The sequence below is a fragment of the Labrus bergylta genome, chromosome 17 (genome assembly GCF_963930695.1).
Source record: "Labrus bergylta chromosome 17, fLabBer1.1, whole genome shotgun sequence".
Lineage (NCBI taxonomy): Eukaryota > Metazoa > Chordata > Actinopteri > Labriformes > Labridae > Labrus > Labrus bergylta.
The window spans coordinates 8,105,502-8,120,300 of record NC_089211.1 but is presented as its reverse complement, the minus strand read 5'-3'; the positions used below and the strand labels follow the sequence as shown (position 1 = coordinate 8,120,300).

Below are 14,799 nucleotides of genomic sequence, written 5' to 3'. Positions count from 1 at the left end.
GGGGCTGGCAGCAGAAATTCTAGATCTAGTTTGGGTGATTTCAGAAGTTTAGTGTGTGTTTGAAAGATCCCACATTTTGTAAGAGGAAGTTTCAGATCAGAGAAATGTTACTTACTGACGTGTTTATAAAGCAGTCTGAGAGGACGCAGCTGAAACACACAGACTGATGAGGAGGGTCTTCATCACACACTGATCTGATCCTCCCTCTCTCTCTGTCTCTCTCTCTCTCTCTCTGTCTCTCTCTCCCTCTCTCTGTCTCTCTCTCCCTCTCTCTGTCTCACTCTCTCTCTCTCTCCCTCCCTCTCTCTCCCTCTCTCTGTCTCTCTCTCCCTCTCTCTGTCTCACTCTCTCTCTCTCTCCCTCTCTCTCTGTCTCTCTCTCTCTGTCTCTCTCTCCCTCTATCTCTCTCTATGTCTCTCTCTCTCTCCCTCTCTCTCCCTCTCTCTTCCTCTCTCCCCCTCTCTCTCTCTCTCCCTCTCTCTCCCTCTCTCCCCCTCTCTCTCTCTCTGTCTCTCTCTCTGTCTCTCCCTCTCTCTCTGCCTCTCTCTCTCTGTCTCTCTCTCTCTCTCTCTCTCTCTCTCTCAGTATAAGTCCAGTCCCTGTAAGAAGGTGTGTGTGACCGGCTGGATGGTGGTGCTGCCAGACGACCCGGCCAGACCCAACATCTTCCAGCTCAACGACCCGGATAAAGGTGAGCTGCACACACACACACACACACACACACACACACACACACACACACACACACACACATACCTCAGATAATAACACAGGTGTCACCTCTTCACAGGTAATGTTTACAAGTTCCAGACTGGATCCAGGTTCTCGGCCATCATCTGGCACAAAAACCTGGAGGAGGCGTGTCGGAGCAGCAGACCTCAGGTACGCTCAACACACACACACACACACACCTGGTTTGGCTGCAGAGATGTCTCAGTGTGTGTGATCGGATGAGTTCAGATAAGACTCAGAGAAATTACCCAGAACTTCCACCAGGTACATGTGCATTGTGTGCTCTGTTATGGCTCCGTGCATCCTCGTTCCCACAGGCGGTGTTCTCGGAGCACTGAGCAACTTCCTCTGCTGTATTTTATTGTCTTTCTTGTCACTTTTAAATGTTGTTTTTATTGACATTAAACTACTTCCTGTTGTGCTCTGTATGCAGATACCAGCCAACCTCATGTCGTTTGAATGAGAGCAGACTGAGCCAGCAGGATGTCAACGTGCCAAACCGTCAGTTTGGGAAGAATCGACCGAATGACTGAACACGGACGACTTTAAACGTAGATGATAAAGAAACTGGACGTGTGACTATGCACGCCATCAGACCTGACGCCTTCCTCGCCCCTGGATGAAGACCAATATAAACTCTACAAAGAGGTCGGCCGAAGGTTTGATGATGTTGTGCGTCTTTTTTTTATTCTTTAAGCTGCTACAAACATGTGAACGTGCGTGGATTTACGGCCCATGTTGGGTTTTCTGCAACAGAAGAGAGAGAGAGTACAGAACCGGACCAAGTGTTGAGCGAGCGCTGGTGACGTTGAGCGCCGATGAACGGCCTCCTGGGAGTGTTTGAATCTGTGAAACTACTGCTGCGATTCTCTGCATCTAAACATCAGGACGAAGAGAAGAAGAGTGAGGATCAGCCCTGTGAGCCACAGCTGGACTGAGCTTGTTAAAAAATAAAAAAAGAGTATCTGTTGTTGTACAGAAACAGTATATCCTGATGAAGACCCCCCTCCCCTCCCCCCCATCACTACCTCAGCTGGTAGTCCTCCTGTAAAGCTGTTTGTTCATGTACATACCACGTTTACAGATTAAAATTTTGTACAGAACAAAGCTGAAAAAAAGGATCTGATGAGATGATGAGCGAGCTGTCCTCTCGTCTTCTCAGTGAATTTAAAGTCATAATGAAGTTTTCAACTATCCTACATGTGCGTGTGTGCGTGCGTGCGTGCGTGTAAATAGTGTATTTATTTGTAAAAGAGTTTATTTTTTAAAACTGTCGGCCATAAAAAAAAAAAAAAGGGAAACGGTACGATGGACCCTCTTTGATTCAGCTGCAGAAGAAGCTGCTCCTCACACAGACTGGCGGTGAAAGACACCCTAAAACTAAACCCTGAAGGACTGTTGACGCCATCAGCACCTGCGCACTGTTAATAATCTGCTTTCAAAGCTCCATCTTCTGTTGGAATCTGAGGATGATTCTGCTTCATCACAGCTCCTATTGGACGTCATTTAAGTTCATTTTTCTTATCAGTGAAAAACCTTTATGCTCAAAGAAAAAGAGTGAGATCTGGGAACAAATCTACCTTAAAGGAGCAATATGTAACTCTGACACCTAGTGTTTAAAACGGGTACTGCAGTCCAAATTCAACTTACTGAACAGAGCTGTCTCTCCCTCCCCCCTCCTCTCTAGAGTCGATGATCACGCAGGTCACCATGTGGTGGACACTGAAGCTTCAGTGTTTATCCAGCTCTGCATCGGTCTGTAAACCTTTCTGTGTTCTAACCTCTCTCCATTTTTCAAAAGCATCTCCAATATTGATCCTAGTTCGAGCACGTTTCTGCTCGTGGAGCTTATTAGAAACATGCAGAGGCTTTTTAGGTCGGATACAATCACTTCTATCTGAACCACTTCTCTTGCCCGCTTCCATCACTGCAACACCTGTTGGTTTGACCTGATAACTGATCTCATATCTGGCAAAGGTATACAGTTGAGTAAATAAAGCTTGTGGAGTGACTCCTCAGTTAAAGTGAGTAGAGGAGGTGAGCAGAGAGACTCACCCGCCCTTGTTCCCAGATCTCTTTTTTACTTTATATTAAATCATCTTTGTTCAGCGGAGGCGACTACAGGTAGTAAAAAAGATCCGAGCTGTAAAAAGTGGAATCATCCTCTGTACTGTAAGTATTTTAAAACTACTAGATGGCCATAAATAGAAAGTCATATTTCTATAGTTTCCTGTTGTAATTCATGGTTAATGTGGTTTATGAAATCAGTCGTAAAGATGGTAAAAAATATATATATTTAGGCATGATGTCATCGTTTGTCATCGTTTAGTTTCCAGGAGTAATTCATGTGTTATTCTGAACGACATGTTTTGAGTAAAACGGTCGTGATTTTTGTTTTTTTTCTAAAGTATTATCAAAATGTGTCCTGAAGGTTCTGTTAGACGACCTCGAAGGTGATAACTGAAGGTGAAACGAAGGGGAACATGGACGAGATGAGGCCTGTTGAAACAAAGATAATTTAACTGAACAGTTTCACCCTCTTTGAATCACGCTGCTGTGTTTGATTATTAAAGGAGATCTATTTAGCTCTAAACATTAATGTTGTCACTCTGGGTCAGCTGTTGAGCAGCGTTGTGAGATGTGTCACTCAAAAAAAGCTCCTTATTTATCTGATACTGCCGTCAGTAAAATCTCTCATTTCAGCGACTGTCTCTTTAAGGCCCCGCCTCCCCAGGTGCCCACTCTCCTCTGATTGGCCAGCTCTGTTTGCTGTCGCAGGGACATTTGAGTGAGTTTCCGGGTGGGCGTGTCCTTGAAAGAGCTGCCGGGGTGGGCGTGTCCTAAAACGTTGCTCCATGCTTTGCTCTGATACGTCTGCAGGTTCCGGTCAATTCTCGCCAAGTTCTCATAACGTCTTGTTCGGGGATTAAACCAACACCTGTGCATCTTGTGCTTTCAAACATGTAGCACACCTCGGAAATATCTTGGAGGTTTTCACGAGTTTTATTCATGTTTGAAAAGGTGTTTTGACGAGTTTAAGGGAGGACTTGCTGCTTCGTCCACAAGGGGGCGCCAAAATCAACTCAAACTGAAAGTTGCTCACAGGAGCTTCAAAAACGGTTTTGTAATTAATCACAGTGAATATTTTCAGACCCCGACAGACTTGTAAATAACAGCTGAAATCCGAGTTTGATGTCAGTCATCAGGGAGGGGCAGTACAGAAATGTTTAAAAGTTAGATTTTACTGAATTTCATCATCCCATTCATTTACTGTGACGTAATCCTAATCTCAACACTGAGAGGCCGAGCAGAGCCAGAATATCAGATCTGATATTTTCTTCTTCTGCAAACCTGTAAACTCTCTTCACATTTTACTGTTTATGATCAGAGGTGACGTTGTGGCACAAACAGGCGACAGGCTCGTTTAGTTTCTATGTTTATCGTTCTGTCATCGCTGTGGTTCAGTCTAGGGTTGTCATGGTGACGAAACGATACGCTGAGCTGTTGGGTTACCACGGCAACATAAATTGGGAGTCCTAGGCAGCAAATATCGAGTCACTTCTTGGTTTTAATTACAGCGAGAAAGGGCAGCTTTTCTCATCTTCTGTAAGTTTTACTCTCCTCCAACGAAACTATAATACATTCACAGAAGAGATTTTTGTTTTTAATTAACAAAAGATTGCAGGTAAACTTCTGAACATTATCTCAATAGTACAAAATGTTGTGCACAGTGCTCTCTCTCGTTCTCTTGCAGCTTTTTGTTAAAAATGTGACTGAAGATCTGGGCCAGTCAAAATTCAAAACGTTGTAGAGAGCATCTAGAGTCGATGTTCACTCAGGTCACCATGTGGTGGACACGGAAGCTTCAGTGTTTATCCAGCTCTGCATCGGTCTGTAAACCTTTCTGTGTTCTAACCTCTCTCCATTTTTCAAAAGCATCTCCAATATTGATCCTAGTTTGACATTAGCAGCTCTTAGTATTTAGGAGGCTTTGTGCACACGGCTCCTGAAGATTGTTAAAGCCTCTTTACTTTTCATTACTATCGATCATTAAAGTTACAGATTGTGTCGTTTTCAGACGAGTGGTATCGAAAAGTATCAAAGGTTTTAACGACCTTAGGTCGGTCTGATACTGACCGTCTACAGTCATGAAGTTTGGTTTTAGTCTCTTGATTTGTGAGTGAAGTAACGGTAAAGAAACAAAATGAAGGAGAATTATTAAGAGCCAAAGAAACTACATCCTGTCAAATATCTGTCCCTGAAAGAGATCTGAAAGTCTTTGCCAAAATCCGCCTGAATTTTTAAAAAATAAGCGTGACTTAAAGAAGTGATTACAGCCATCGTTTTTATCTCCATTTAGCGCTCTGCTTCATTTAAAGTGACGCTTTCATGGATGTGAAGTGTCTGATTTATCAGCAGCATCACAGAGAGGACCGTCTGATGAGTCAGTAATGTGAAACGACAGAAGACAAAGTTTAAAATGTTTTTTTTTTCTTGTTATTTGTTCCCCAGGTAATCACACCAGCCAAATGAAGCCATTATCAGTTAAGATGCAGCTTGACTTGAAAAAAATCCCAAATTCAGAATCAGTTTCACGTTATCAGGGGCGTGTCCAGAGGGGTGGCAGGGACCCCCTTTATCTTATTTGCCACCCCAGGCCACTTGACTATAATTGGCTATGTGCCTTGCCAAAGGTGGGACTTATTTTGAAATCCTGTGTTGCAACAGGCAGCTCAAAGTGTGCAGTGTGCAGATATTTTAAATCGTGATTTTGGACATACATTTTGTTCTGAGTGCTTGGAGAATGAAGCTTAGAAGATTTAAATGTTGTTGTTATCTTGTTGCTTAAAAGTCGATGTAATTGGTGCAGACAGAAATAAACTGCTTTTATTTTGTGTGCACACAAACTTCAGGTCCCCCTGCACAGGTCAGAGCCCCAGTTGGGCCCCTTCAGTCCAAAAGGTCTGGACATGCCCCTGTTCTATTATTATCAGTGTTTTGTTTATGAGCGATAATCCAAATGATGTATTGCTTTTGACTTTTTGACCTTTTTCAGTTTTTATCCTCTGAGCAGATGAAATCTGAGTGTTTTTTTGGGGACACTGCATGTGTTTTTGTGTACAGACTTTCTAGTGTTGTAACTGTGAAACAGATCACCGAGTCGTGATTATCAGTCTGTGATTCTTTTGCTAACTTATTTCTTACCATGGCATTGCTACATGTCGCTGTATTTTTCAGCTTCAGACTCTGAATTGGGAATAAAAACGTATGTACAGAAAGTTTCTGACGTGATGTTTATTGTGTGGAGCGTCTGTTCTGAGAGACGTATCGAGAGACGTCTGAATTAAAACTTAGAAACTTAGAAACAAACCTGTGTCTCACACCAAGTGTCTCACACCAAGTGGCACACTGTAGAAAAATGCAAGTGCAAAAAAAACTGCAGTTCATTGAGTGTCCACTAGAGGCTGGCTGCAGAAGCACAGGAAGTCACATACACACCCATTCTAAAAAGCCTGTTTTTACAGCAGAGATTAACATGTTTACAGCCTGGTTCAAAAAACCAAATAGGTCTGATTAGCTCATTTCATTCAGAACACATCAATGGGAATTTCATTTTTTTGATGACTCTACTATTTTGATTTGATGAAGGATAAGAGCTATGCATATACTAGGGGCGGGGCTGATGTCACAAGGGGGTGTGTCTAAGCTGTTTGCCAGGAGGCTCCCTGAAGCTACTGCTAGTGTGTGATGTGAATAAACATTCATCAGGATCAGTACTCACATCTTTAAAGGAGCAGTATGTCACTCTGACATCTAGTGTTTAAAATGGGTACTGCAGTCTAAATTCTAAACATTGTAGAGAGCTGTCTCCCCCCCACCTCCTCCCCTCCTCTCTAGAGTCAATGCTCACAGGTTGCCATGTTGTGGACACTGAAGCTTCAGTGTTTATCCAGCTCTGCATCGGTCTGTAAACCTTTCTGTGTTCTAACCTTTCTCCATTTTTCAAAAGCATCTCCAATATTGATCCTAGTTTGAGCACGTTTCTGCTCGTGGAGCTTATTAGAAACATGCAGAGGCTTTTTAGGTCGGGTACAATCACTTCTATCTGAACCAGTTCTCTTGCCCGCTTCCATCGCTGCAACACCTGTTGGTTTGACCTGATAACTGCTCTCATATCTGGCAAACCGAGGGGCGTCCAAAACGGCCGTGTGGGGGTGCCTTAAAACCTTTAACTGATGACATGATCAAACACAGAGACAAACATCGGTGCATTTGCTGTATTTATTGAAAGTCTGCAGTATTGAGCTGATTGTAGACCGATGCAGGTGACAGTGCAATAGAAGAGTGTGAGAAATACCAGTGTGCAGTGATTCAATGCAATCCAGCTTTACGTCCCGTTTTACTTTGTCACTTCATGTACAAATCAGGTTTTTTAATTTGAACTTGGAGCTGCAGACAGAATCTACTGGACTCGAACACCTGAAGTGACAGTCTGTAAATCTGCTGCTGTGTGTCTGTAGTGCAAACTCACCTTTTAGTGATGAGGTTTGATGTACAGGAAGACGTCAATGAAGAATATGGGAAAGCAAACGTTCACGTTTGTAGAAGTTGAATTGTCAGGTTTCAAATTTCAGTCTGAAATAATAGTTTTTATTATTTTTGCACAAAGCAGACCGTCCGTTTGTCGCTCCCTCAGCTGCGCAACGCATCGAGTAGTTAAGAAAACTAACCCTGATGTTTTCACACAGTCGACGATTCATAAAAGCAAGTCACTGTCAGGAAGAGAACTATAAAAGTACAGACATCCTGGACTGTTAGAGCACAGTAAATATATGAAAAAACATGAATGTAAGTTACAATGCAGCAGCTCACTGCAACGTGCCGAGGAATTCTAGTTTGTAACATCAAACCAACTGAAAAAGGCACATCACATTTTCTCAAGCCCACGTTTAAACCACACATCCTGTAGAAAAAGCAGATTCTGCAATTACATGAAACCTCACAAAGTTTTACATTGTACACAACAATGTACCAAAACCACCTCAGCACCCGGGTCACTGCAGACCGTCTGAAACGCCCTCAGGGACACCTCCTTTAAAGGGGAGCGGAGGTACTGTTTAAACTCTGGACCTGGTTTTACTTATTTTAGGGTCTACATGAATAATAAGAACATAAAGATGTGAATGTCTCCGGTTGATCTCTTCATCCTGCTGCAGGTAAACAGACTGTATCGACTGCACCATGTTCCTCTAACTCTAATATGTGTCTCTAGTCTGTCTACAAACCCCCAATGATGAGAAAAGTCCATCCTCTCTGTCTTTTGCCTGCTCCACTTTTCAGAAAATGTGTGCTCAAACAGGCTGTTTGGCGATTTTCCCTTCATGACATCACAAAGGGCAGTAACCCCTCCCCCAGGTGAGTGACACTCCCACAGCTAGGTGTTTGTTCTGCCCTCTGAGTCTGCCTTCTCACCATAAACAATAGGACATGGAGCGAGAAAGCCCGAGACACACAAGCCCTTCCAGAGAGGGGGTGTGGTCAGATACAGCTCATTTACATATTTAGGGTACAGACACAAACGGCCTGTTCACCTCCTACAGGATGAACAAATCAACTGGAGACATTCAGAAACTTTTTGTACCTTTTAGTCTTTTCGACACCAGAAGAAGAAAAAAAAAAGGTTTCAGTTTAAAAATACTAAAGTTCCCCTTTAACGTGACCCTCTGACCTCACAGGAGACGTTCTCCGTTATGTACATTGTCTATATTTAAGGCGACTCTTCTCTTCCTTTAATGTTTCTGCAGATCTGCTCCGTGAGCAGCTTAGCATCATGCAGGTTTGAGATACAGCTCACGTGACGCCGTCGTCAGATGCCACCGTTGACCCCAAGACGATGACTGAAAGGTCGGCATGTTCCAACTGTGTCACTGACAAAGAGCAGATGTGACAGAAACATAAACCCTTTAGATTCTCACACCAGAGCTTCTACGGTTGTGTTTATTTTTGACAGATTCTTTAGTTGCCACTGACACATGTTGGCTTCCGTCTCTGCCCGCCGTCAGAAGACCGCAGAGAGCTTTACTTTTCTGAAGAATCCAGAGCGATAGTTTCCCCTTCTTTCTCAGTCTGTGAGTGTGTGTTTGTGAGAGGAGGAGGATTGTATGCTGAGGAAGAAACAGATAAAAACAAAATGCTTTGGTCCATGCATTGTGTATCTTGGCTGTTTGGAGCACCCATCATGGCGGCTCGTGTCCCCCTCCTCTATCCGTTCTCCCTCCACAGGACTAAGTGAATGCTATGGTCGGGCATGCTGGTGGCAAACACCAGTCCAGAGTCATTGTCCCCGTCCAGGCCGTTCAGCCACGACGTCACCCCGGCCAGGAAGCTGGACCCTCGTTTGGACTTTCTGTAGGCTGGCAGAGGCCAGCGTCCCGAGATCGCCTCAGTCCTCAGGTCCATCACGTACAGAAAGTGATTATCGAAGAGGAGCGCAAAGACCTCGCCGAAACTCAGCAGGGACAGGTTAGCTGGGTCCTGTGTCTTTATCACCCTAAGGACAAGACAAAGAAGAGCTGGATGAACGGACAAACTCACTGACTATGACAAATCCTCTGGGTGAAATAACAAGTCGTATCAAACAAAAAGTTTGAAGAAAAAGGGTTAAAATAAACGTCACACTGCTGAAGGTGGACTTACTGTTGCCATGGATATCATGGACTGAAACAAAATGCAATGTTTCTGCAGGTCCCCCAAGTTAAAGTTTGAACTTTAAGTTTTTTGTTTTGTGCAGGTGTTAAAGCACGAATAGTCATCAACACAAATGAGCTGTGTGAATTCCACAGGTAAATTATTTTGGGCTTCATTGTTATAAATCATCCCTGTCATGCTTCGTTTTGTACCTGAGAATCTCAAAGCTGGCGAAGTCCCACTGGTAGACCCCGAGGTCGGAGCTGCAGACGATGTATTTCCCGTCAAACTGAAGACGAGGCTGCAGGCTGATGCTGCGATCCTCCGACACTGACAGAGTCTTCAAACACTTGCAGTTTACCTCTCTGCCTAAAGGCCAGACCTGCAGAGGGAACACAGTGTGAGCACCATCTGGTGGCCTCTTTAGGTACTACAACACCGACACAAAGAGAGAGAGAGAGAGAGAGAGAGAGAGAGAGGAGCTTTACCTTTATTTCATATTTATCAGCACTAAGGAGGATGTAATCCCCCGGACTGTGCAGCATAGACTCCACCTCACTCTGCTGTAGAATCACCTGATGGGACATAAACACATTTTAAATAACTGTTTAACAGATATTTCAAAAACACACAAATAACTTTAAACTCTTGTAACGTGGTCCGACCTTGGTGACCCACTCGGTTTGTCCGGTTAGAGTATTGAGACACGCCCCAGCCGACAGCGCCCACACCTTCACAGAGAAGTCCGCAGAACCGCTGACCAGCAGGTCCAGCTCATCGTTATAGTCCACACTGAACACTGAGTGCACACAAACACACATCGTTAAGACACTTTCTTTTTAAAAATCAGAACATGCAAACGTCATGTGATTAAGTCATGTTTTTTTCAAACATAAGAGTGTTTTAAACGATAAAACCGTCAGAGCCTGTAGCCTCCCAGGCGTCCTCTACGTTGGGATGCACAAAGTAACCCAGAACAAATGAACATGTGTACCTACCTGCTCCTGTGTGGCCTCTAAACTGCTGGATTTTAGCACCGGAGCTCCACTCCCAGCATGCAATAGTGTTGTCGAAGGAGCCGGTCACCAGCTTCTGCTCATCAAACTTCACTGTGGCACAGGTGTGAGTCTGGATCCCGTAAATGCACTGGCCGGTACGTACGTCCCAAAGTTTGGCAGAGAGGTCATCAGATCCTGAGAGAGAAGAAGATGTCCATGTTCACGCTGTAACCTCACACTGTCACGGGTTAAAGATAGTATAGCATGTTTGTGGGTGGCAGACCTGTGCAGAGGAGTCCGTCCTTGTAGTAGAGGGCGTACACTCGAGCACTGTGTCCGATGAGGGACGACGTCTCGAAGGCCTCCTGGTCCTTCAGCTGCGTCATCCTCAGTCTGGCCTTCAAGTAGATCCCCTTCCAGTGAGTGGCGTCCTGGATGGACTCGTCGATCCTCCAGCCGAGCTCCCGACACACACCCTGCCACACCTCAGGGCATGAGCTGATGACCTGAGAGGAGAGGGACGCTTTAAACCTTCACACGAGGACAATCACGGGTTCTTCAGTGATATCACTGTGAGCTGATCTACAGACCAGGAAACGCTTTTAAATAATGTTGAGCGTCATTACTCTACATGCAGATCAGAATTCTATGTGAACGTCCTGCAACTGTGGAACTTTTCTAATGTTTTTCAACCTCCTTTTTCTTAACTAAAGATGATCTCGGTCACATTTCAGCCGCAAAAAATCTCAAAACATTTTACCGAACTCAGGAGCAAAATGTGAAAATTAGACTCGGATGATTTACAGCCTGTTTTCAGCTGTGATTGGTGACCTGCCACTCCTCAAATATATCCGATTCGAAGCCAATTTTAGACACAAGCCACAGGTCTCTTGTGCCATACACACAGACACACAAACATGTCCGCAGTGTGGACGTTAGGTGCCCCTCAGCAGAGGTAAGAACAGCCTTGACCTATCAGAGATTGTATCCCAACACTTCCTCCTCTTGCATGAGAGTAACCCCCTGCCTTCTTCGGTTGTGTTATAAAAACTCAGCATGTGAGCAGGTGAATAAAAGTTTGACCTGCGGTGAGATGTATCACTTCACAGGGAATTTATAGATGAATGCATATCGATCATTGATGGACATAAAACAAGATACAATCTCTTTGCAGGGCCGAGTGGTTAGTTCATGTGCCCCATGTACAGAAGTCCTCAAGCCAGCTCTCTGTGGTGGAGTCGGACCTGTGGCTCTCTCTGTCTCTGATTTCTGATTGTATCCACGGTCCTGTCTCTCCAATAAAGGCTTAAAAATATCCAAAGTAAACTCTATGTAGCTGCAAACAACGTTTACAGACAGACAGAGGGGCCGACAGGTGAGACTGCAAACAATCGCCTAATTCAATAGAAACTAATGAGGGTGATTGATTCCTTCAGGAGAATAGAGCCGGTGAGAGGGAAGCTTTAAACTCCTCTGTTTCTATGATCAGATTTATTGACGAGCTACAGAAAGCAACAAGAGAGAAAGACGGTCATATGCAGACATCAATAAGAGCTGTTTGAATACCTCTAGTCCTTTCAGGAAAGACAATCAGGTCAGACCTTGAACGGTCAGAAATCAGAACGGAACAAAGAAATTACAACTCGTGCATCTTCAGTGAAAATATTAGTCCCATACAGTCTTCGTGATTTATCAATGTTTCCTGGTTTTTTTCTGTTCTCTCTCTTGCTCCAAAAATTCCAGTTCTGGCAGCATTTCTGTTTTAAATCCGGGAGGGTTCATTTTGGAAAAATATCACATTGGCACTATATCAGGAAAGACAAAGCTCAAATGCTTCAGAGGAGCTAAATCTCAAAATAAGACGACTAACATGAAGCTCAGCAGTGAGGAACATTCATCCATCTTTCACCTGGCTCTCCAAGAAGCCTCCATGACTGTAAAACAGGGACGATACTCAGAGCCTTGACATCATATCTGAGGAGAATATCAGCAAATCTATACCGCTTTTCCTGTTTGGGGTCGCAAGAAGCTGGAGCCAATCCCAGCTGCCATTGGGTGAGAGGCGGGGATACACTCTGGACTGTTCCCCAGCCAATCACAGGGCTGACATTTAGAGACAGACAACCAGCCACATGGAAGCAAGCCCATGACTCCAGGCGGCCTGATATTTACCTTATTCCACTGTTTGCAGACGCGGCAGCAGATGAGCAGGGTCTCAGGGTCGAGCCAGCGCATCAGGTAGAAGGCCAGCTCCAGAGGAAGGAGGCGCAGGAAGTCCCGTTTGAGCAGCGTCTCCAGCCCATTGGACAGGTGACGGAGCTGAACAGCACCGCTCAGAGAGATGAGGTGGTCCAGAGACTGGTTCCTCTGCTGGTCATTCAGAGTAAGGAAAGTGGTGGAGATTGACTCCAGCCACCCCTCAAAGGCCACCTTCTCCATGGGCACATGAGAGCGACCTGCAACACCTGCAGGAGTGAGGAAGAATACCAGATGTTAACGGTGCACAGAGTATCTTTGGCTTCTAAATAAACAAGATGTTACAGGGCTCGACATTAAAACTGGCCTGCTGGCCCGGACACATGATTGAAAGACTCCAGGCCAGCTGATTAATGTTCCACTGACTCGTTAAAGGATCAATCAGTAAGTTCTGTAGTGAGTGAAATGATAAAGTGAGCTTACTATATGATCAGACATTAAGGAAACATGCTATGTTGAAGTGCTGGCTTCTCTGACAACAATGCAGCAGCCAGTATGTCCTCCTTCTAACTTTAGATTCTGGTCCTGAATGATCTGGATTTGTTTGGACCAGAGAAGGTAGGCGGTTTTAAGACACCCCCACACGGCCGTTTTGGACGCCCCTCAGTTTGCCAGATATGAGAGCAGTTATCAGGTCAACAGGTGTTGCAGCGATGGAAGCAGCAAGAGAAGTGGTTCAGATAGAAGTGATTGTACCCGACCTAAAAAGCCTCTGCATGTTTCTAATAAGCTCCATGAGCAGAAACGTGCTCAAACTAGGATCAATATTGGAGATGCTTTTGAAAAATGGAGAGAGGTTAGAACACAGAAAGGTTTACAGACCGATGCAGAGCTGGATAAACACTGAAGCTTCAGTGTCCACCACATGGTGACCTGAGTGAGCATAGACTCTAGAGAGGAGGGGGCGGGGGGAGACAGCTCTCTACAATGTTTAGAATTTAGACTGCAGTACCCATTTTAAACACTAGGTGTCAGAGTTACATATTGCTCCTTTAAAAAAAGTAGCACACAATTTATATTTGATTCATGCATTTGTCTCAGCCTAAAGTCTGCTCCTCTTCTGGGGTTTATGCCAATTTCAAAACAATCCTCTACTCCCAGGCAACAGAAGTTTTTTTGATTTTGCACTAATAACATTGACTGACACAATAAAGCTTTAAAAAATATATAAGTTAGAGAACATGTAAAGACACAAGTAATGAATCAGCAGTAACATCTGTCTTATACCGGCTCACATGGCTTTACATTAGCTGATTAAAATCCATATTAACCTGCTAGTTAAGTGATTATAAGTCTTATTAGTAAAATAACTCGTCAGGAGGTTTAACTTTAACCAGCAACTGTTTCTCTACCTTTCTTATCTAAGTTAGCCACCTGGCTAGTTAGCAACTTCAGAGAAGGTGTTTAACACATACAGCCCTTTAGCTGGGACAGAAACCGACAGAGACCCATTACAATATCTCCTTTTAAATATGATGATAATGATGTATGGACTCACCCAGCTGAGAGTTGCAGGGAGTTCGTTTATCGCCTCTGAGTGAGTTCACATAGCGGAGTTAGCCGCGGTAAGCTAACCTGTCAGCTAGCAACTTAAAAAGGATTGTCAAAGTAACCTAGCTAGCCTCGTAGCTGACGTTAGCTCAGCAACATGATGACAGAACTTGATTCTGTTGATTGTTAACTACATTATGCTCCTAATTATGTAGTCTTATTTTTATTTCTACGGTAGTAAGACAGAGAGAAGGATGGCAGCCTCTGACAGCATGAAAAGCTGAACATAATGGAAACGCTATCCTGCCCTGGTGTCGTTTTCTCCCTCAGCTCGGTCTTACGGGAGGCGGCGTTGGCGTATTTGCTACGCCGGAAGCAAATGCGTGCGATGGAAACTGTCAGAAAAGTAAGCTAATCACACATTCTTTACACAAGTAATCATTACATAGAGATTTTATACTTATTTTTGATTTTTTGGTTTCGTTGGCATTTACACTTCACGGTGCCTGGTCTGCCTGTAAGACAGAGCCGCGGGCCATAATTATACGTCTTAGGTACAGTAACTTCCGGTGTCGCGTACAATGTGGAGCGGTGCGAAATATGTGACCGGAAACAGTTCGTTCGTGTCCGTGAG

The 14,799-nt window shown here is 44.3% G+C and overlaps 2 protein-coding genes across 3 annotated transcripts in view; one reads left to right on the top strand and one right to left on the bottom strand.

Moving 5' to 3' along the window:
• The window catches only part of LOC110000699 (ras-specific guanine nucleotide-releasing factor RalGPS1), a 65,969-nt gene extending 59,958 nt beyond the window's left edge, over positions 1–6,011 (top strand). For both annotated transcript variants that reach the window (XM_065965221.1, XM_065965220.1), the window contains 3 exons: positions 586–691; positions 791–882; positions 1,166–6,011. In XM_065965221.1, coding sequence (XP_065821293.1) covers positions 586–691; positions 791–882; positions 1,166–1,195 — 228 coding nt within the window. In that variant the 3' untranslated portion in view covers positions 1,196–6,011. The remainder of the gene's footprint in view (positions 1–585; positions 692–790; positions 883–1,165) is intronic.
• Positions 6,012–7,000: 989 nt separating this feature from the next.
• On the bottom strand, positions 7,001–14,632 carry fbxw2 (F-box and WD repeat domain containing 2). Its single transcript, XM_020649387.3, has 8 exons — positions 14,173–14,632; positions 12,591–12,883; positions 10,702–10,924; positions 10,419–10,613; positions 10,086–10,219; positions 9,909–9,995; positions 9,633–9,802; positions 7,001–9,283 (listed from the first exon to the last, which is right to left on the bottom strand). Exons 2-8 carry the CDS (start codon positions 12,855–12,857, stop codon positions 8,995–8,997), a joined length of 1,365 nt encoding a protein of 454 aa, XP_020505043.1. The 5' UTR covers positions 12,858–12,883; positions 14,173–14,632; the 3' UTR covers positions 7,001–8,994.
• Between the last annotated feature and the right edge of the window lie 167 nt (positions 14,633–14,799).

Excerpts from the sequence above, each read along its gene's own strand:
- fbxw2 (XM_020649387.3), bottom strand. The coding sequence starts at position 12,857 with ATGGAGAAGGTGGCCTTTGAGGGGTGGCTGGAGTCAATCTCCACCACT. Across the intron at positions 10,925-12,590 it reads TCTGCAAACAGTGGAATAAG|GTCATCAGCTCATGCCCTGA; the intron begins GTAAATATCAGG and ends CTCTCCTCTCAG. Across the intron at positions 9,996-10,085 it reads AAACCGAGTGGGTCACCAAG|GTGATTCTACAGCAGAGTGA; the intron begins GTCGGACCACGT and ends ATGTCCCATCAG.